Below are 23,433 nucleotides of genomic sequence, written 5' to 3'. Positions count from 1 at the left end.
TAATCTATCGAAATATGATGAAAACCGATTTTTTTTTTACCTGAACAACGGTGTGGTCCCCTTAATGTAGAAATGTCCAAGGTAGATTTGTTTCTGTCTGTACGTATTTTGGTCTCAATTTTGCCACTAACAATTTATAAAATCAGAACTAAGTTCTCTTATGAGTTTGCAGACTAACGAGGGCAGGGTGTTTAGACACTAATACAGAACATTCACATACTCAAATATAATCTAACAGCAGCAGTAAATAGGAAATGGTTATGTCATAAGATTCATCGCACATGAAACTCGATTTGTGACTTAAGTAAGGTAATAAAATGAAGATTGTTTTTATGTATGGCATTAGATTTTATTCACAGTTTATACACCGGTAGCTGGCAGGTGTCTATTAACAGCCCTCATTGGTGACATCCGTGAAGGAGTCGACGTTAGCTTCGCCGCTGCTAGCGACCGATTTGAGCAGTTTCAGTTTGTCGGCTGCGAGAGTAGGCTCCCTGGAAAGGATGTCCACGACGAAAATCCTGTCGAACTTCTGATCGTCCTCCTTGTAGAAGACGCCGCACGCCTGTGTTACGGCGTACGTCTCGTAGTCGGTGTTCAGAATCTGGTGCTGCACCAAGGCTGAAACGATCACCAATAGTTGTTAAGAAGCAGCTACGTCCATACTCTACAAATCAATGTGAAGTGCCTAGCAGAGGGTACTTCCCACTATGCCAGTTATTACGGCTTGTTCTCGTTCCATTCACGTATGGAGAGCGGGAAGAAAGATAATTCAAACTAAGTACCGAATAATTGTGAAAAACGATTCGATGATCTCAGTACATAGATATGATAAGTTCACGGTCCCTGTAAGTTGCTACAAAGTGCTTAACGTTAGCGACAAGGCTTATACTATCGTCTTTTGCAAAGAAGGAGTTCAGGTATTAAACAGGGGTACTTTTTGTGTTACGTAATGCAAAATGGAGTAAAAAATAGCTTACGGGTTAACTGACGGATGTCTGTGTCCAATAGGCAAAACATTTCGCCAAGCGCCAAGTCCTAGGTAATCAATTCATCAGAGCAGCTGATGATGTCAACATGGTAGCTTGCCGTAATATTGTACCCATTGGATACAGACATCCGGTCGCGCTTCCACGAACTATTTCAGCATGAACTACGCTGGAAGAACGTGAAGAGTGACGATAACTGAGTACTGAAATGTAGACTTTCGCTGCCGGACATGTCATGTCCATTATAATTATCCGGGCTGTTATGCCGTGGTCGGTTGATGAATACTGTGTCAATTCCCAACGTTTCATCCCCGTCTGCGGAGGACATCTTCAAATCGCCAAACACCCTAATAATTTCAATCGAAACGAGGAGGGCGTGAAATTAAACGGTATATGGATGCCGGTGTTGAAGATGATGTGTACCACCCGTCCACCACTGGGTGATGGCAACGGCGATCGACGGCAGCGGACAGCGGCCAATTGCACTGACGTTTCCAAAACACTTGACGTCACGCCTCGGTGCGGGAGCGCGCGGACACAGAATTTAGCGGCAGTCAGTAGCGAGCCAGTGGGTGCGTTGGACCTACCATCGAGCTACAGACCCCCTTGAAGATGTCCTCCGCAGACGGGGACGAAACGTTGAGAATTGACACAGAATTCATCAACCGACCACGGCATAACAGCCCGGATAATTATAATGGACATGATAACTGAGCAGTTACAAATGTTGCTAAAGCAGACTGGCGTTGCAAAACGCAGTTAACTTGTAACTCATCACCCACTACTTACTTACCGTATCATCCAAAAATAAGAAACAAATATAAGTAATTATTACTGTATTTGGTTCAAATGGCTCTGAGCACTATGGGACTTAACATCTATGGTCATCAGTCCCCTAGAACTACTTAAACCTACCTAACCTAAGGACATCACACAACACCCAGTCATCACGAGGCAGAGAAAATCCCTCACCCCGCCGGGAATCGAAGCCGGGAACCCGGGCGCAGGAAGCGAGAACTCTACCGCACGACCACGAGGTGCGGACTATTACTGTATTTTAATGGCTTATTGTTAGTAACGATATTTATTGCATACTGATAACAGTATAGTACCAGAATGAGATTTTCACTCTGCAGCGGAGTGTGCGCTGACATGAAACTTCCTGGCAGATTAAAACTGTGTGCCCGACCGAGACTCGAACTCGGGACCTTTGCCTTTCGCGGGCAAGTGCTCTACCACTGAGCTACCGAAGCACGACTCACGACCGGTACTCACAACTTTACTTCTGCCAGTACCTCGTCTCCTACCTTCCAAACTTTACAGAAGATCTCCTGCGAACCTTGCAGAACCAGCACTCCTGAAAGAAAGGATATTGCGGAGACATGGCTTAGCCACAGCCTGGGGGATGTGAGTCGTGCTTCGGTAGCTCAGTGGTAGAGCACTGGCCCGCGAAAGGCAAAGGTCCCGAGTTCGAGTCTCGGTCGGGCACACAGTTTTAATCTGCCAGGAAGTTTCATATCAGCGCACACTCCACTGCAGAGTGAAAATCTCATTCTGGAAACATCCCCCAGGCTGTGGCTAAGCCATGTCTTCGCAATATCCTTTCTTTCAGGAGTGCTGGTTCTGCAAGGTTCGCAGGAGAGCTTCTGTAAAGTTTGGAAGGTCGGAGACGAAATACTGGCAGAAGTAAAGCTGTGAGTACCGGTCGTGAGTCGTGCTTCGGTAGCTCAATGGTAGAGCACTTGCCCGCGAAAGGCAAAGGTCCCGAGTTCGAGTCTCGGTCGGGCACACAGTTTTAATCTGCCAGGAAGTTTCAACAGTATAGTAGTCTCAATAACGTTTCTTAGCTTTAAAGATATGAGACATCAAATTAAATCTTGTAGTTGGTGATAGTCGCCAGCATCATCAGGAGTAAGAACAGCGAGTACTGATACCGACAAGATACGGCGTTCTTTTAACAGATGTGAAAGGAGAGTGTAGTCAAATAATCAGCTAATTCTACTAACATCTAGTCGGAAGCCGAAAAACTCGCATTCTTAAGCTGCTTTGGCTGCGGAAGTAGAGAAAAGGGGGGGGGGGGGTGGCACGACAGTAGTTACGACGGTTTTCAAGATATAAGAATTCCTATCTGATCATGTACTGAGGAAACTGGCTGTGTCCTTTACAGAGAAAACGTCCCGGCACTTGAGTTAACCTGTTTAAAGAGGCTACGGGAAACCCAAAACTAGGCAGGTGAAAACGATGTTAAGCACCGTTCTCTCGGGTTACGATTCTAATGTCCTGTTACTGTGCCACCAAGCTCAGATTATTCCGGCGCTGGCTTGAGTAAATCGATATAAAACACTAGCCTTCCCTCTTTGTTTCCTTACTTGCATACTCATTTCGTGTTCTGCATACGGTAACGGGAATATGAGTACGTTATTTTGTTGAATTATTTTCCTAAGCTTCTACTGTAATACTTGTTGAATCTGCACTTACGGCCCCACTTCTCGGAATCATCGTAGTTGGTGGCACACAGCGAAGTCGATCCGCCTTTCCCAGGAGGACCACCCTGCACGCATCGCATCAGCAGCTTGTGTTCTTCATCGGGACTCTTGCGGATGTGCATCGTGATCTGCGCGCGGCTCTCGTTGCCCTCTTTGGACGGCACGTACTCCAGCTTCAGACACGTCTCGTCCCCGTGCTTGTGCGGAACGTCAACAAAGTGGGACACGACGTGCCAGTCGCCCTGGAACTGTGGAACCAAGCATTTCAGAACTTAGAGGTTGCATAGTAACTGGGCCCGAGTAAAGCGATCACACACAAATATGTATGTAACTACGACTAATACTAACATGGGTGGTCTTTTGTGCTGCATCAAACGTCATATATGATAGTCTCTGTGCCACTAAAACACACGTACAGGGCGTAATGGATATAAGTGCCGACATTTTTATATTTGGTACCTTAATACTCGTACCTACATACATCAGTGTGTTAGTTTTTTTTTCTGAGTTGGGCAGTCTTCCCATAAATACGTCAGAAACTGTAGGACTTAATATTTTCTGTACTATCATTACTGCACCTCCAAGTGGCCATCGCCTGTCAGTATAGGCCTACCACCTGGCGTCCACGCTTCCACACCACAAAATATGAACTGGTTACCAGGGAAAAGTAAGCACTTAATGACTTGCTCTCGCAATATTTGCTTGAAGGGACTAGGCAACCTAAAAACATACGACCTGTAATAGCTAGAATTATTAGTATGCAAATGATGTAACTGCTGGTGTGATTTTGTTCAGTACAGCGCTCTCAGTCACCAATAGAAATATTTGCAGTTATTCCCGTTCTCCATGCATAACTGACTCGCTTGATATGAACAAGAAGTTTTTCAGAAAAAGCGCTAACAGTATTGGAAGTACCTCTGGTTACAGACAAAACCGTTTATTTATGTCTGGAATACACACACCCCAAAATGTGTGCCAATTACAACAGCAGGAAACATACTACCGACTAAAGTTAACTACAGGGAAACGGACGGTTTGCTGATGAACAGTAGTATCCGTGTGTTGATGTGCTAAACCGCCTGTCTTTTATAAAGATGGAATTATTAATCCGGATTTAACATTTTTCTCACTGACTCGCCGTCCATCTCGTGCAGATCGTATCGGGCTCCGCGGACTGCCTCCCCGACGGTCACGAGTTTTCCCCCAGTCTTTTCTTGTTTTATTAGGAACTCGCGGCTTCTCAAAAATATAACACATTGCTCTGAGAGCTAAGAACCAGTGTGGGATTGTTTAGCGACTTGTAGCTGTGTAATTCAAACGGCTCTGAGCACAATGGGACTTAAAATCTGAGGTCATCAGTCCCCTAGAACTTAGAGCTATTTAAACGTAACTAACCTAAGGACATCACACACATCCATGCCCGAGGTAGGTTTCGAACCTGCGACAGTTGTGGTTGCGCGGTTCCAGACTGAAGCGCCTAGAATCGCTCGGCCAGCTGTGTAAAGTAAAACGGTGATGAAATGTCCACTTTGGTGTAAAGACAAATTCAGAAGTATCGCACGCAAATAGACGATGCTCATAGGTCGACTGTTCCATTTTTACTAAACTGTTCTGCCGTCCCAAAGTGAATGACGTGTCCGATATTTGCCTCCCAACCATGACAGCGGTGTACTAGTCAATCTAAAATCGTCTGTTTCTCCCAGGTGAGGGGTGGTGAACCTTTGTGCATCTACGTGCAGTTTTTACAAAAATGGCTCTGAACACTATGGGACTTAACATCTGAGTCATCTGTCCCCTAGACGTAGAACTACTTAAACCTAACTAACCTCAGGACATCACACACATCGATGCCCGAGGCAGGATTCGAACCTGCCATCGTAGCACCAGCGCGGTTCCGGACTGAAGCGCCTATAACCGCTCGGCCACAGCGGCCGGCCAGTTTCTTTCTACAGAAATGTTCAACGTGGACACGGCGTGCCATCAAACTAGTACTCTATTTTTTCTGGCTTACTGTGTGCCACATATGACAATGCATATATGCATACATGTTTTAAGATTTGACAGTGCGTTCAATTTTGGACTCTACTGATTAGTAAAAAACTAAATACTTCCGTAATAATAGTCCTCATTTGCAACCAGGGATAGGTCCTTTACGCAGTAATTACAAAAAACCTGTTTAGTTATCTTAAAGAAAGAAAAATTAATGCGATCTCTGTTGTGCCGAATTCGTAGTCAGGTGTGTTACATTACGTACATACTGCGTAACTTTCAGCAGAATGCATTCGATTCCGTGACAAAAGGTTTCTTAGCGAGTATTTAACTTTATTCATTTCGTAAAATAATGACTCACGTGGAGATGAAAATATTGTCAAGATTGCAAACGCCTACTTCTTTAGACACCTATTTGTGTATGGAATTTATTTCCACGACTCCATGATTTTGATGTCTGAATTTATCCTCAAATTCCCTGACAATTTTTCCATTCGTTTACTTCCAATCATTTACTTATTCCAATACAGTTCTTAGATCGTCTTAAACTAGAGTGGAAATTGATGTGCTGCATTTCAGTTTTTCGGTTTCCAACCAATCAAATTTAGAAAAGTTCAGTTTATCCAGTGAAGTCACATCTCTTTGCATAGTAAGTTTTAATATTTCCGACAACTCTCTGAGCTGAGAAATCTCCATGGAAATTCTTCGATTGAAGAATGTATTACAGAATTCCACGGGGACCTTTTCCTGGCCCGATTTTCCATGTAAATTCAAATAGTTGGTAAATTTTTCCAAATGCGGGAAAAATCTGTAGTATTTGGAAACAATATCGTTACCGCAAAGTTGCAGTTTAGTCTCAAAAGTGCGAACAGGACCTGTCAGAAAAATAGACTCGTTTTTATTCTTGAAGCATTTCCATATTATCATTGAAATGCTGGCACTTGTCCGTAAAAAATATGAATTTTGTGTGCCACGTAACGTCCATTAACCGCGAATATTGCTAAGTTTTTTCCTCATTTTATAAAAACAGACTGATATCTTCTAAACAATATTCAAATCCATAAAGTAGGTCTCTGCGGAACAACCAGCGAACATTATTATACATCAGGTACCTATTGTGCACCAAGTTGGCTTCCTCTAATAACGCTTCGAACCTTCCTTCATCAGAAGCTTGCGGCGATACGAGGCGCACTGGTTTTGTGACTACGGTCATTATATTACCAAGGGAAGCGAAACCACACTTTGCGCAAAAGGCTTGTTGATGTATGATGCAGTGGAATCCAGTAACATATTCTCATCATCATGAGTTATTGTTGGAACAGTTGCTAACATCTATTTATTTTTGAGAAAGTGAAACTTTAACAGCCGTATAAATACCTGTGCCCTTACTAGTTACTGTCAGTTCTTCTTTGGCGTCATGTACAATACAATATCGAGCAAACGCTCTCAATTTTCTGGTTTAGTTACATCTGTACGTTACTCAAGACATAGCCAAATGTAACGAGGTGACTTGATACATTTTTTTCGTTGTTCTACCAGATTCTTCGCCAGTTTTAGGGTTCTGCCTTTCATTGTGTTTCTAGATAATGGAATGTCTTTGATGCACTCAATTATCTTTATTTTCAAGTCTTCAAAAAGTGATGGGACATATGCTAACCAAGCTTCTTTCAAAAATTCCCAATCGCCAGAACGTTTACCGTCGCGGGCAGTGACATTTCCTACCAACAAACTTGTGACACTGTTATGAGAATCCTTGGTAATAAACTTAATCACAGGTGTCGAATGTCCTTCATAGCACGTGCCATGAATTCCTTTTTCTCTGGTTCGCTTTTTTTGACAAAGAGATTTGAGATTTGTTTTTTAGTACCGTTTTACAGACGATGTTCTACATACTACTGTCCCGAAACATTAAACACACACCGCTCTGTTGCCTTTATTGATCAAGTTATTTACCTCAGTCGACTAGCTTAAAAATTCTCTACTACACACGTCCTGCACTTTTTGTTTGTTTGTCAAACGAGTCATGTTCAAAAGCATTCATCAGTTTAAAGATGGTTCTAATTGTGTATTGGCAGTACGCGACTTAAGAGTGGAGAGAGAAAAAAATACAGACAAGGGAACACTCTTAACCATGACAGTTTGATAGTACTATACGTTTTGTAGGTAGTCGGCAGAGGCCGGAAGTCGTCGTTGACGGGACAGCTATCAACCTACGCCGTCTAACAGTGGATGACGGCGTATTATTACTAATGGATTTGGGTACACTGTGACTCAGACCGAATGGCGATGAGCGAAGATCTGTTATCTGAGTCTTCTTTGAGACAGTGACTTCAAATGCAGACGAACAAATGAGCTATTTCGGTTCCGTAGGGCTTCATAAATTCCTCACTTTATACCGTGCCAAAATAATTTGGTCGCGTGGCCATCATGGCAAGTGTGCCATTGGTTCGCCGTCCCTGTGGACCTAGGTGATCCTATATTTTATATATGAGACATGTCCGACAGAACAGACACCACTCATACCTCTAATGCTGTAGGTGAGTCGGCTCTTTGATGAAAACAGTTTCAGTGCGGATGCACAACCAGTGTCCGAACTCCTAAGGGCATCAGAAATCTGCGTGGAGCTGGCCAATGAGCGGGGAACTTCGTCGTACGGCGAGAGGAATGTTGGGAATCAGGGGCAGATGGGAAGCATGTCGGATGGCCGAGGCGGTTAAGAAAATGTCTCTAGAGAAGCGGAACATGCGATTTAGAGTCCTGGTCCTGCACAAGTTTTCAAGATTCGCCGTTGCGTTGTCCCAATGCCCTGCGTGGCTGGAAGTTACTGTTTCGTTCCTATCTCCTTCTCATCCCTTTCCTTTCCATTCTATTCGCCCAAATTATTCATGCATCCTGTATTTGCCCCTACCGAGTCTCTGAAGCTATCCAATAGTAACGACACGTTCCCTTCCGAATATTTTTATTAAAAGTTATTGCACTGAGTGAAGATTCCTTCAGTACAAGAAAGCAAGTCATTTACATGTCGCGCAGAAGACGAGCTACCGCTGCCTGCAAAGAGGTAGGCAGCAATAACGTGGAAATGTACGTTGGAAGCAAGCGCTGATCGTAACTTATGCAGGAGCCTCAGCCCTCACAGCGAACGACATGAATATAATCACATTTTAAAATGTGTAAAATTTATAAACCCGAACTCGTTGGAAGTCTCAGCAACCAAACGAAAATGCCACAGTGACACAGAAATTCTCAATAAATAAAATTCAGTAATAATAAAGGGGTGCCGTATTAAGCAGCGATCAACCCCATAGCTATTGCACATACAACGTAAGGTAATCGATTTGAGGCCACGACAAGTAGCGACAATATTATTTGAATTGCTCTGCGTTAGGCAGTTTGGATCCGCAGTAAACGTGCAAGTGAAGCCAGATAAGAAATATTCTATGTTATTTTGGTGATGTGTTCATTGTGATTCGGTGTATATTGTAAGTATTGGCCAATACTGAACTTCGTTCTCCACTAGAAGTTAGTAAGGTTGTTGCAGGCTAGGTTGTACTTACAAACATTTCTCAAGAATAAAATACGATACGTTGTACCGTTTCCGTATTAATTAGGATTGAAGTTAGCAATCAGGCCGTTGCGTAGGCAAATTAAAACCGTCCGCCAGAGACGGTGCAATCTAATGTTTTTTTCGTTTGGTTTCCTAAAACCGAACAAAAAAGCGATTCAAAAATTGGACATAGTACGGTAACAAGGATCTAACCCGAGCTAGAGGCCCAGCAGTTTCGTACAGTATCATCTACGCAATGAGAACAACTCACACTAATTGTATCTAGCGTGGCGCTTGAATTTGCGTGCTGAGCCGCCTGACTGGTTGGATTAAAAGCGAATTAACTTGGAAGATGTGGAGCGTATCGAACCTTTTCTTAACAATTATTTCTCAGCACAACCTATCCTGTAACACCCTTACAAGATTTTCAAACTCTTTCTGTTCACCCTGTATATGTACAGAATAAACTGTGGCAGAATACCCGCTTACCAAAAGCAAGGTCATGCTCGAACGTAGCTTGAAAATCGCAAAAGGCGCGTAACGACGATAGAGACACTGCACAGTAGGTGACAAGAAACAGTTCAACGGTGCAGCCTCAGCTGAAAGTGTCCACAGATACGTGAAATGATCTAGAGTACACCGTTCTTCCATACGCCGGTCGGTGTAGAATAAGCCACGTCAGTGCCAGTGCTGGATAGTGTATTAAAGATTGATAGAAACTGCGGGTAATCTTCCTAGGTACTAGCAGCTTTATCTATGACATTCAATAAACAGGAACGGGATAGTACCCAATAATGTTACAAAGTACATCCTAACACCTAATAATTAGGTTTTCAGAACTGTACATGAGCCACGAATGTAAATATTCAGTGAAGCGTAAGGCACTAAGCGCCGCTAGAAATTGAGGTAGAGGGTGAGGGAGGACGTGGTAAGTTCTTGAGCAATGTTCCTCGACTCCGGTTGTTAGCGAGGCCACAAAGTGTCAACAGTGTCTGCTGGAAAGCGCTGAGGAACAGACTGTCGACTAACCACGAACTAGATTTAGTGCCCATGTCAGACACTTCATACTCCGAATCTGTGCCAGAATCGATGGAGACATCGTCGACCCACTGGGCATTCCAGCACCATCGACGGCGCCATCGTCCCCGACATGGACAGGCTTTCTGTCGGCGTCTGCATTTCCGCAAACACTGTCCTCAGACTTCAATAACATCGTTATTCAATATAAATAAAAACCCACTATTTTAAGTTTTTCATTTAAGATATGTTTAAAAATAGCTTTTACTACATCATCAGGCCGCAATTCCAATACTGATATTCAAACTGATCACGTGCGCCCCTATCTCTGCCATTTTAAGGTTTAGAACCAATATGTAAGTCACGTGGCAGAGGGCAAAGAGCCGAGTTTCTGTAATTATTCACAGTGAGAAATGGATATGACGCTTACAGTTTTTCCATGTTTGTAACCCTAACCAAGCACTGAGTTTAACAGTAGAACGTCAATTTGTATTAGTTTACACATGTTACAGCGCAGTTAACCTAATTTCTCTGAAATTAACAATATTAATTGGGTAGTTATAAAACAAGTTTCAAACATTTTATTGACAGTTATTTCCCGTTACGAAGAACAGAACTACAGCGCGTCAGTAAATTCCTATATTGGTGGACTGTGAATCTCTTAGATTATCGCTTTGAAGTACTTTAGCAGGAAGAATTTAGTTTTCTGACGATTGCCGAACAGTACGGTACGTGTTAAATGTTTTACTGTTCTTTATAAGAAACGACATCCATTTGCGTTATAATGTCCACGGTTTTTACACAAAATAAACGGTTACGTTTTAAGATTTTGTTTCATCCAGTAAAGGTACAGAAACATCAAAATGCAAAGCATACAGGTTGAAATGGCTCTGAGCATTATGGGACTTAACATCTGAGGTCATCAGCCAACTAGAACGTAGAACTCAAAAACCTAACTAACCTAAGGACATCACCAACATCCAAGCCCGAGGCAGGATTCTAACCTGCGACCGTAGCAGTCTCGCGGTTCCAGACTGAAGAGACTAGAACTGCTCGGCCGCAGCGGGCGGCAAAGCATACAGGGAAACCTCTGGTAGCAAGTTAGATGTTAACACTCCGTCTTCTCAAAACGTCCCTCATCGAGCTTTATATCTGAGGACCAACGTACATCCTAAATTTCAACTCATCTCATGGCGATATCTTTGCCAAATTTTAAATGAATGATCGCTACATAGCTTTAAGTAGCCGTTAGGTTTAAAATTATAATTTTACAAACCAAGGCTCAAAACGCTTCTTGGTACGTCATCAGTGGCAAAACTGTAACGAGTTCTGAAGTCACGTAAATAGAAGTGATGAAGTTGAGGAAAAAACAGAAAAAGTAAGACTTCAAATTAATATTTCATATATTTGCGGACTATTTTTACCGGATACTGACTCTTATGATTCAATCCGTAATATTTAAATACAAATAAATTGTCTCAAATAGGCCATTCTTATGTATTTCGTAATGAAATCTATGCATATACACTTTAAACCCAGCTTTACCTGTGGCACGAAATACTACTTCCTTTCACATATCTTTCGGTGCAACCAGACGCTGCACACAATTTCACCACCCTAATAAAAAAAAGGCCGTTACTCAAAATACTGCAGTTAAGATAAAATAAACATCATTCCAGAAGTCTCTGCAAATGAATGCCGCCACTTCGCAGCTGATCAAGATGTTGGCATAAGCTTAATGACGCTATGTATCTTCTATGGTCTAAGCTCTGGTGCGTTGCTTCTGAAAACCAACGACGTTAAAATATACAGAATAATCTCTTTATCATTTCTATTGCATTTCTGCGGAACTTCGTTGCATATTTTCCCCGATGGCAACTGCGTTTTATCTTAACACATTCGCTGTTCACGAATTATATTAGCAATGTTATAAGTACTCGTACTTAGCGGCTGCTGGCCAGCACTACAGAGATGTTACATGGTCTTCGCCTTATAGTGAATGTCTTCGTAAATTAATATGTATGAGAATTCGATACACGTCCTGATCCCCTCCATTGCCCCCTTCTGTCTGTCACCTTCTCCCCCCTCTTTCTGTCCACCTTCTCCGTGCCCTATGTCTCTCCACCTCCTTCCTCATCTCTCTGCCGTCCTCCTTCCTCCCAATCAGTGTCCATTTCCTTCCGACCGATTCCCTTTCTGTCCAGCTCCTCTCTCCTCATCCCGATGGCCTTGATTCTTGTTTATAGGACAGCCAACGAAACTTGATCGGGAAATGATGTCACGTAAGATAAATGTGAAGGTCATTTAGGATCATTGGTATACAGGGTATGAGAGCTCCCTCCTGCATCTGGATGTGTGAGGGCAGTACCTTCTGTGATTGTATGTCACATAGTTAAATCTACAATACAGATTCCGCAGCAATATTATAATCTTCAGGTGAGAAGCCACACTTACCACTTTCGTGTTTACTGTTAAAACCGATTGTGTTGAAGAAAACAAACGGCAGACAATTCTTTGTACAATTTACGTTTAACGTAAGATATAAGGCGGCAGAATATATATTAGAGAAACAATGTAACTGTTTAAAGGCTCAGCTACTCTTGTGAAAACCGATTGTGAGAAAAAAAAAAGAAACGAACCTACACGTTATCAAAATGAGGCCTAGTTTAGCATTTTCTATCTCGCAGTCGGTTTTAACAAAAAATCTATACATTAATGTTTAAATAAATTTGTAATGAGTGTCTGTCTATAAGTCTGTCAGAGTACTGTGTAAAAATTTGATTCGAATTTTGAAGATTTTTACTAAATAGGTTTTCTTTCTTTATAATGTAGAAACATAATTAAGTAAAATTTACGTACATATTTATGTAAAACATTCATTACATTGGTTAGCTATATCCGTTCCAACATTTACTGGAGTATCGCTTCAGATTTTGAAGCAATACAGTCAAGAAATTTTTGGAGCCTTCTGCTGAGAACTTTTCCCCCTTCTATACAACCTATGACGATCGCCCATAGGGGGCCGAACCGCACAGTAATCCTCGGTTCAGTGTGGGGTGGTGGTGGGGTGAGTGGACTGCTGTAGCCTGTTGTGGGATTGTGAACCGCTGAGGGCTGTGGCGGAGACGAAGCCTCTCCGTTGTTTCTAGGTCCTCAGTTCCATACACTGCAATATCTCAAAATCTGCTCTTTGGCGACCGTGCGACAACTGAAACGGAAAACGTAATAGTCTGCAGCGTGAAACAGTTTGGGAGACCGAATTCAGTATTTGTCTCTCCCATCTTAGATTTCGTGCCAGTGTGGTCACTGAGGGACTGAGTAGATGATTTCGATCCGCTTACATACTTTACACAAAACCAATACCTGTTAGAGTTGCTATTCAAATCGGACTCTGTAGATGCGTACCTTCTTTTTTTTCTTTTTTACTGTCTCTCTCATGCGTTTTTCCATTTAAGTAACAACATAACCGCCGGCCGCGGTGGTCTAGCGGTTCTAGGCGCTCAGTCAGGAACCGCGCGACTGCTACGGTCGCAGGTTCGAATCCTGCCTCGGGCATGGATGTGTGTGATGTCCTTAGGTTAGTTAGGTTTAAGTAGTTCTAAGTTCTAGGGGACTTATGACCACAGATGTTGCGTCCCATAGTGCTCAGAGCCATTTGAACAACATAACCTCCTCCAGGTGCGTCTGCTTCGTCAGATCGTAATGAAAATTTCTAACGGACCTTGTAGATCTTGATGATAGAGCTCTTGCTCTGAAATACGTATCGGAAATACAAACATAAAAACCAAATAGAAATAGTCGATGGAGTTTTATTCGGTGCCAGCTGCAACTGTTACGGATTAATTAACAATTTCACTACCAATTTTATTTCAAAAACATTAATAAATTGTTATTTCAATTAATATCTTAGACACTACAAGACATACTGAAAACATAGACCCATCAATGGACGGAACATCTCTCCAAGAATGTAACTTCCACTATCAGTGCTCGATATGAGCTTCGTTTGTGAGGCGGAAAGACTCAACTCCGCAGGGTTTCCGCGAAGGTGCGAAGTCAGCCCGCTCGCGAATCTGGTAATTGGGTTGCCTATCTGCGAACTGTTTTCGCTGCGGAAACGAGCGTTAACAATGAAACTTGAAGACACCACGGCCTACAAGTGCAGTCTAATTATAAGAATTATGCTAACACCCCTGGTACCCTTCCCTCTTACCAGTGGGACACAGATACAAAGCAGTAACGTGAAGCAGTTCCCTTATAACGTATCGTGCGACACGTAAGCCTCGATGGTAGACAAAGAGCTAAAAATAGTAGAACATGGCAGAGAGTGTACAAGAAATCATTATTCTCTCCATTCCACCCGTCGATGAAGGGGAAGAAACTTGCCTGTGTCAAATTAGTGTATCGTTGTGTACAAATCCGGGAGCGCATGTAGAACACTAATTTTGGGGGCCCGAATCAGAAAGACATTTTGCTCAGTAAACAGCGGTATTTCGGATCTTGGGGTGACTGCAGCGATCAACACACTTCGGTAGCAATTTTGTGGAAAGCAAAGAAAATCTGAAGGCGTAGCAAAGTAATGTATAAATCATTACACAAGTGCTGTAATCAAGATAATTATGTTGAGCTTTATCGTAAATATCGTGGAAACTCTCTTAGTTATTTGCTAATGCATAAATAATTGGCAGGTATTAGTTTGATCTATAGGAAACAACCAGCTCTTACCTTTTCAGGCTCGAACATTATTTTCCCGAAAGGTGGCGGGCACATGTGGCGGTGGTGGTGGTGGCCGTACGAGACGGACACAACGCCCACGAGGATGACGACGGCGCACTGCAGTGGCTTCATGACGGCGACCGGGTATGGTGGTCGCGCACACGGCTCTCGCTTATATACTGCTCTCCAGGGACGAGACGTTCACGTGACACCACGGCTGCCTTAGTCGTTTCCTTTTTTTCGAGTTGCACAAAATGAAGTAAATTGCGTCTTTTTAAATTTGTTTAGCTGTCGCTGGCGTTTGTCTAACCCTTTACGTAACTCATGAGATGGCATGGAGTGTCAGGTTATGCAAGCACTGGTTCTGCAGCCACTTCTCACCAAGAGAACAGCAGCCTTTGTCTCGCTTCTAACAACAGCAGTTCTCGACGTAGTCGGAAATGAGTCGTAAAAGTGTCTCTGAATACATGACCGGCCGAAGCGGTTGAATGACCCGTCAAGGTCGATGACCTTGGAAAGACCGAGACGGAACCTCGGAAAGTACAAGTATGTTTGAGAGAGTTGGACATGACCGTCACTGGGGGAAAACCCAGACTTTGGCTTGAAGTGATTCAGGGAAACAGACGATAGCTTTGGACGCCATGGTCGGAGACTGATTTTAACTGTGCACTTTTCGAATGTGAATGCCGTGCTTAGTACACTCTGCCTTCTCGAACACTAGATCTGAATTCTCCTGCAAGATGAGGCTGTAAACAGGTAAAGCCAAATCGTCGGCATTAGGATTTGGGTCAAGATTCCACCGTAAATGTGGCACTGTTTTGAAACAAACTACGACTGACATTACAGGGTAAACTGTACGCAAACTAAAGCTGAAACCTTACAAGACCACAATAGTGCATCAACTAGTCACGTGTTGTTGGTCGACATATGCGCTACAACTGACTGCAGCCGTCACATTACAACACGCGAAACAATACGCTGCTTTCCACTGAGATCGCAGAGTATTTCAGTGAGAGCTACTTATAGGTGCCAGTCCATCAAAACAAGCGTTATACTGCACAAGTAAACAGTAACACTATTGGTTCAAATGGCTCTGAGCACTATGAGACTTAACTTCTGAGGTCATCAGACCCCTAGAACTTAGAACTACTTAAACCTAACTAGCCTAAGGACATCAGACACATCCATGCCCAAAGCAGGATTCGAACCTGCGACCGTAGCGGTCGCGCGGTTCCAGACTGTAGCGCCTAGAGCCGCTCGGCCACCCCGGTCGGCCCCACTATTGATAGAAGAGCTTCTGAGCATCATAATCTTTAAGTCCGTTTTGGTCCACTATGTACCATGTAAGTTCTACTGCCTCCCTTTCCTACCGATTATTCCTTCACTTCCTTGCGTCCACTTTGTAATTTAGCGTTTGCAGTTGTGATGAGGACTGTTATGCGTGCACACCTAACACGTTGAAAGTTCAGACCTGTTTGTGCAGTGTAACGTGCCGTTCGCTAGCGTGCATTCAGGATCGTAAGCATGGTGGCGAATAAACGACCGTGGCTGGTAAACCCACATTCTTGAGTGATATTTTAGGTGGATTCCCATGCTAGTTTAGGTATATTTTGGGAAGTTCCCTACTTTCCGTCATAGAAAATACCACATACAAATAGTTAAAATAAATAACCGTCACACACAGGACAAAGTTTTCGCAAAGCGCCGACGGGTAGCGAACAAGACTTTCCTTCATTATGTTATCTGATAGCTGTGGCGACGGATGGGAATCCTTTCACAAAGTAAAATAAAAATGAATTTCTAGAACTTACGTAAAGCGGAGCCCGTACACGACGTGGAAAACGCTAACAAAACGAAGGAGAAACGGACTGATAACGAATAAACAGTCTAAAAAAATAAGAAAAAGGAACCACTAAGGAATTCTCCGAATGGCACTGAAATCGACAGTTGTTCAGTACATACACGGACAAAAAAGATTACGATTTCATAAAAATCGAATGATTTATGTAAGACGAAGTGCTTCAGAAACTGAGCAAGTCAGTAACGCCTTGGTCCACTCCTGGCCCTTATGCAAGTTGTTATTCAGCTTGGCATTGATTGAGAGAGTTGTTAGATAATTGGCACGTTACATTGTCAAAATCCTTAGTTGGATGGAAAGTCCTACCCGTAATGCTCCATATGTTCTTAATTGTGGAGATCTCCGGCGACCCTGTGGCCGTGGTATGGTTTGGTAATCACGAACACAAGGAGTACGAACTTTCGCAGTGGAAGGTCGCGCATTATCTTGCTGAAACGTAAGCCCAGGATGGCTTTCGATGAAGGGCAACAAAATGGGGCATAGAATGTCGTTAACGTACCTCTGCGGAGGGAAAAGAGGTTGGAATACAACGCGCAAATACTTGAGGGTGTAGGCTGCAAATGCTACTGTGAGATGAACAGCTGTCCATTGACTGGAGTAGAATTGTATTCAGTGTTAAGTCCGGCTTCTAAGTGAGCGCCAGTGACCAGTAAAGAAGTACGTGGAGATTCCCCGGCAGCGGTGGGAAACCAAACTCACTGTCGCCTGCCACAGGATCCAACACTGTCTCATTTATTTTCACAGCAAGACCTCTTTGGATGCCATCCGCGGTACACTTACGGCAAGGTGGTATGTCGACGATATTCTACGGCTGTTCACCATGGGTCCATAGCAATGCAAGCCTGCACACGGCGAGAGTTCCGATTAATTGTGTTCGTGTTTGCCAAACCCTAACTGGGGCAGCAGGGTCACCCGATCTCTCCCTAACTGAGAACGTATGCAGCATTATGTGCAGGGCCCTCCTACCAGCCGGAGAGTTTTAAGATCTAACTCCTCAACTGGACAGAATATGGTTCGCTATCCCTCAGGATGATCTCCAACAACGCTATCAGTCAACACCACGCGGAATAACTGCTTGCATAAGGGCTAGAGGTAGACTAACGCCTTATTTACTCCCTCAATTTGTGTAGCTCTTTTACTTGAATCAATCGCCCAACTTTTCTGTTTTTTTTTTTTGTCATAGAGTTTACAAATGCTACAACTGTTAATAAATATATGAACGCAACAGAATAACAGTGATTTTGAGCTGTCTTTAATAATTAGTCAAACATAACAGAATTAGATTGCTGAACTTTTAACAAAATTGGACACACGGGTAAAGTGTCTGAGAGCACTGTAGGGAAGTCTATCACATGCTCTGTTGTTCTGTATCCAAGCAAACTTTAAACATTCTAGCAACCATGTGGATTTAGCGGAATATTGTCATTTATCTGTGATCTTGATTGCAACCAGCTTCATACCGGAGCAGAAACCTGAAGGAAAATGATGCCGTACTTGTGACCAGAACTAATTTGGTTCTACCAACGTTGTCACCAAAACTTTAACATCTCTTAAAGATAATCGTCCTATACTAACTCTCTAGACATAATACACTGGGGAGCCAAAGAAATTGGTACAGCTGCCTAATATCGTGTATGGCTTGCCCAAGCACGAAGAAGTGCCGCAACACGACGTGGCATGGACTCATGTCTGAAATAGTGGTGGAGTGAACTGACACCATAAATCTTGTAGAGCTGTCCATAAATTCGTAAGAGTACGAGGGCGTAGATACCTCTTCTGAACAGCACGTTGCAAGGTATCCCAGATATACTCAATAATTTTCTTTTCTGGAGAGTCTGGTGGCCAGCGGAAGTGTTTAAACTCTGAAGATTGCTCCTGGAGCCACTCGGTAGCAATTCTGGACGTGTGAGGTGTCGCATTGTCCTGCTAGATTTTCACAAGTCTGTCGGAATGCACAGTGGACATGAATGGATGCAGATGATCAGACAGGATGCTGACGTACGTGTCACCTGTCAGAGCCGTATCTAAACGCATCAGGGTTCCTATATCACTCCAACTTCACACGCCCCACATCTTTGCAGAACCTAACCCAGCTTGAACAGTCCCCTGCTGACATGCAGGGTCCGTTGATTCATGAGGTTGTCTCCATACCCGTACACGTCTATCCGCTTGTTACAATCTGAAGCGAAACCTAACACACAACATGTTTCCAGTCTTCAACAGTCCATTGTCGCTGTAGACAGGCCCAGGAGAGGCGTAAGGCTTTGTGTAGTGCAGTCATCAAGGGTACACGTGTGGGCCTTCGTCTCCGAAAACCCTTATCGGTGATGTTCCGTTGAATGGTTCATACTCTGACACTTGTTGATATACCAGCACTGAAATCTGCAGCAATTTACGGAAGGGTAACACTTGCGTCACGTTGAACGATTCTCTTGAGGCGTCGTTGGTCCCGTTCTTGCAAGATTATTTTTTCCGGACGCAGCGATATCGGAGATTTGACGTTTTGTACCGGATTCCTGGTATTCGACGTACACTCGTGAAACGGTCGTATTGGAAATTCCCAACTTCATCGCTACCTCTGAAATGCTGTGTCCCATCGTTCCTGCGCCGACAATAAAGCCACGTTATAGCTCACTTAAATGTTCCCATTGCTAACAGCAGCAACTGATCTAAAAATTGCGCCAGACACTTGTTGTCTTATATAGGCGCTGCCGACCACAGCGCCGTATTCTGCCTGTTTACATATCTCTGTATTTCAATGCGCATGCCTATAGCAGTTTCTTTGACGCTTCAGTGTACTTTACAATGCAGGCATAATGTCCGTTTTTTTATATAAACAAAGTTGGTGACATACATGGCATGTGACGAACAGACGCAAAATGACAGCTGGTAATAAAACAAGAGGAGAAAATACAAGTGCACCCTTCACACGTAGATCTCGCCCCGGGACAAAGAGTGCAGGAACAAGGGAACTATCTTACCTAAACTCACGATGTCCATTCTCAAATAAGTCGTGTATTAAAAAACAACAGGAATAATGAAGTACATAGAGAACAGATGCTAGTATAAGGTGACCTTTCACAGTCGTACCCTACACATACTCGTCACAGAGACCTCGGTTTCCCACAAGTAAAAACAACTCAAAATTAACTCAAATAATGATAACTTTGCACATCTTGTGGGAGAACATTATCTATCTAGTAAAACCCGCACGTCTTCTGAATACAAAGGACTTGGGCTTACTAGCCACAATGTAATAGCTTCACACATATCTCGAATAGTCATGAAATACATGGCCGAGAAGATGTTGGCCAAGGTAATAAGATTAATTCTCACTCTTTTGTACTCCGACTGCGGCAGTGGCGAGATCTATTTTGAAAGGTCAATTGAACTTTTGACATGACCTTGTGGATTTCAGAATTATCTGAGTCGGTAGGACTGACCGAAAGTCAGATCACTCCTCTTGTGTCACGTGGAATTTTTACGTAACACATAAGTAAAAGCACAGGAGTGGAGCTATGAAACATGAGACACGGGTGTTGCACCTCACAAAATATGATAAACAAGGACAACATATAACTCTGAAATAAGTACAGATTCAGATTAACGCCTATTTTTTATACATATGAACACGAAATAATCACAGGATCTATTCTGTCATGAAAAATGCAAAGAACATGATAAGTGACAATTATTAACATGGAACAGAACCAGTATAATACTTAAATGACCAGGTAAAGTCTAATGGTAAATTAGAAAAGAGTCATAGAAAGACAAATCTGCAGTGGAGACACAATGATTGCCTCTTGCGCCAGAAGAATGATGAGCCACGACATGCAAACAACATTACTCGAGAAAAGTAAAAGATTGGCAGATACTGCTTGACCCAAACAACACGCCTATAAAGTCTCATTAATTCTTGTACCCTGCTCATCTAAGTTCTAACTTTTCTCCATATTAAGCAGACCGTAATCTGGAAAGCTGTGAGCACAGTGATCTGCAGCAGTTTTGAACTCATCAGCTGCGAGCTGCGGCAACTTCCCTTCACTACATCTGTGGCTGAAGCACATCGTCAGCGCCTCCTTCAAGATCGGCAGCCGATGTTTTCTCTTCAGATTCCTCGGGCGACGTGCTGTTTTCAGAAGTTCGAGAACAAGTATTCCGTGCCGGAACAGGCTTCTCTTTCCTCTTTATATATCCGTAGAATTCCCATGTATCAATGAAAAAGACTCTGCAAAATGCTGGCCAGCGATATTGTTGTTGACAAAATAACCAGCTCTCCTCCTACAAAGTTAACCAATCGTCTAAATCCCTCAAAAGTAGTTCTTAAACAATGCTGTGTTACACTCCCTCTCTTCAATTAAGTTTTTCACTTCACCCAATGCGTTAATCTCTGCTTCTGAATTTTTTGGAAACTGGCGTCGTGACTTCCAATTCTCTGCTAAGTTTTAAGATTAACCAACGAAGAGCACTTTTACAACTTTTTGAATCAGAGAGTCTTCGCCACATGATAAGCGGTGCCAGAAATTTGGCCCATAGCTTTACAAAGACAGCAAAGAATTCCTGAACACAATGCAGTTGCTTACTTCGCATGAAACGCACAGACCAGCATCTGCGGCAGAATTAGTCTTCCGCAATGTTCTAGAAAGGCAACGTGACAGAGAAAAACAAAGTTCGTTTGAAATGTGTTTTGGCCGGATGGCTTAGTTTGTATACATCAAGATTCTGCGTGAGCGCAGATGCTCATCACGGCACATTATATGACTTCTTACAATGGAGGTGTGCATGCCATATTGCCCAGAGCGCATTATGCAAATGATCTGCTACAGTACAACTGCCAGGTGCCTGGACTAAACTATGCACTGTCGTCGTAACTGCCGTCTGCTTCACATTTCCTGTGAAGCAAGTTACTTAAATTTAAGTATCAACTGTGTTTCTCTTACTTGTCACTTGTTTTTCCGTGTATTCTTGCTTTTAGGGAGCTCTAATTTTCGAGTACTAGTAATAGTGTTACATAGATTACGTGTTTGTTTTGAATACAGTCCAGAGACTGATAGTGCTTATCTTCATTGTTTCCAACAAGAAGTGTCTACTAACCACAGTTTAGTCAGCTATCCGCATTCGGGAGGACGACGGTTCAGTCCCGCGTCTGACCAGCCTGATTTAGATTTTCCGTGATTTCCCTAAATCCCTCCAGCAAATGCCGGGATGGTTCCTTTGAAAGGGCACGGCCGTCTTCCTTCCCCGTCCTTCCTTAATCCGATGAGACCGATGACCTCGCTGTCTGGTCTTCTCCCCAAAACAACCCAACCCAACCCCCCATCCCCAACCAATAATATAATTAGTCAGCTGTCAGCTGCCTTTAGTGAATTATCAGTCTAGTTAAAAGTTGATTTCTTAACTCTCTACAGTAAATTGTTGATTTCTTAGGATGGATAGAATGTGTGACTGCTGTGTACAGACGGAGGAGGTGCTGGCTACTGTTCGCGAACAGCTGAACGTGCTGATTGCCGCGCTCAGCCGTCTTCAGGTTGCTGCCTCGGATTCTAGGGGCAGTGGGGAGTCTGGTGCGTCGCATGGTACACCCCGGGTGTTACATGCTCCACCCACGGTCCCTGCTGTCGAGACGTCTTCGCAGGTACCGGGCGCGGTTGGGCCACCCTCTCCTCAATGGGAGTGGCGGGATCAACGGCCTTCGCGTCACATGAGGCGGAGGGTCAATGTGGGGGCTGGCCGTGTGGCGTCGCCCGCTCTGCCCGTGAGTGGACATGTGGCCGCTCCTTCAGCAAGGTCCGAGCAGGCACACGGGGGCAGGGGCTCATTAGTGGTTGGGAGCTCCAATGTTAGGCAGGTGATGGAGCCCCTTAGGGAAATAGCGGAAAGGTCCCCAGTGTTCACTCTTGTCTGCTTGCCGGGGGTCTCATCCGAGATGTGGAGGCGCTGGCGATAGAGAGCACTGGGAGCACTCGACTGCAAATTGTTGCTCATTTTGGCACCAATGACTCCTGCCGTCCGGTTTGAGAGGTCATCCTCAGTTCATACAGGCGATTGGCGGAGTTGGTGAAGGCGGAAAGCCTCTCTCGAGGGGCGGAATCTGAGCTAACTATTTGTAGTGTCGTTCCCAGACCCGATCGCGGTCCACTGGTTTGGAGCCGAGTGGAAGGCTTAAACCAGAGGCTCAGACAATTCTGCGGAGATCTGGGGTGCAAATTTCTCTACCTCCGCTATCGGGTGGAGAAATGTAGGGTCCCCCTGAATAGCTCAGGCGTGTACTACACGCAGGGAGCGGCTACAAGGGTAGCGGAGTACGTGTGGAGTGCACATGTGGGTTCTTTTAGGTTAGAGAATTCCCTCCCTAGGCTCGACAAGACGCCTCCTGAGACGCGTTTTTTTAGGTTAGAGAATTCCCTCCCTAGGCTCGACAAGACGCCTCCTGAGACGCGACAAAGTAGCAGTAGGCAAAACCAAACAGGGAATGACAATATTAATGTGGTAATAGTAAACTGCAGGAGCGTCTATAAAAAGGTCCCAGAACTGCTCTCATTAACAAAAAAATGGTTCAAATGGCTCTGAGCACTATGGGACTTAACATCTGAGGTCATCAGTCCCCTAGAACCTAGAACTACTTAAACCTAACTAACCGAAGGACATCACACACATCCATGCCCGAGGCAGGATTCGAACCTGCGACCGCAGCGGTCGCGCGGTTCCAGACTGTTGCGCCTAGAACTGCTCGGCCACACCGGCCGGCTCTCATTAACAAACGGTCACAATGCCCACATAGTACTAGGGACGGAAAGTTGGCTGGAACCAGATGTAAACAGTAATGAAATT

General features: G+C 43.8%; 1 protein-coding gene across 1 annotated transcript; it reads right to left on the bottom strand.

The window, feature by feature from the left end:
- Nucleotides 1-339: 339 nt before the first annotated feature.
- LOC126234712 (uncharacterized) lies at nt 340-14,909 on the bottom strand. Its single transcript, XM_049943459.1, has 3 exons — nt 14,751-14,909; nt 3,468-3,723; nt 340-621 (listed from the first exon to the last, which is right to left on the bottom strand). Exons 1-3 carry the CDS (start codon nt 14,871-14,873, stop codon nt 389-391), a joined length of 612 nt encoding a protein of 203 aa, XP_049799416.1. The 5' UTR covers nt 14,874-14,909; the 3' UTR covers nt 340-388.
- Nucleotides 14,910-23,433: the final 8,524 nt, after the last annotated feature.

Source organism: Schistocerca nitens, chromosome 2 (assembly GCF_023898315.1).
Source record: "Schistocerca nitens isolate TAMUIC-IGC-003100 chromosome 2, iqSchNite1.1, whole genome shotgun sequence".
Classification (NCBI taxonomy): domain Eukaryota; kingdom Metazoa; phylum Arthropoda; class Insecta; order Orthoptera; family Acrididae; genus Schistocerca; species Schistocerca nitens.
The sequence above is the reverse complement of the archived record's forward strand: the minus strand, read 5'-3'. Positions and strand labels throughout refer to the sequence as shown.

Coding starts and splice junctions, on each gene's coding strand:
- LOC126234712 (XM_049943459.1), bottom strand. CDS start 14,873: ATGAAGCCACTGCAGTGCGCCGTCGTCATCCTCGTGGGCGTTGTGTCC. Junction 3,724..14,750: donor TAATGTTCGAGCCTGAAAAG/GTAAGAGCTGGT, acceptor TTGGTTCCACAG/TTCCAGGGCGACTGGCACGT. Junction 622..3,467: donor TGATTCCGAGAAGTGGGGCC/GTAAGTGCAGAT, acceptor TGATCGTTTCAG/CCTTGGTGCAGCACCAGATT.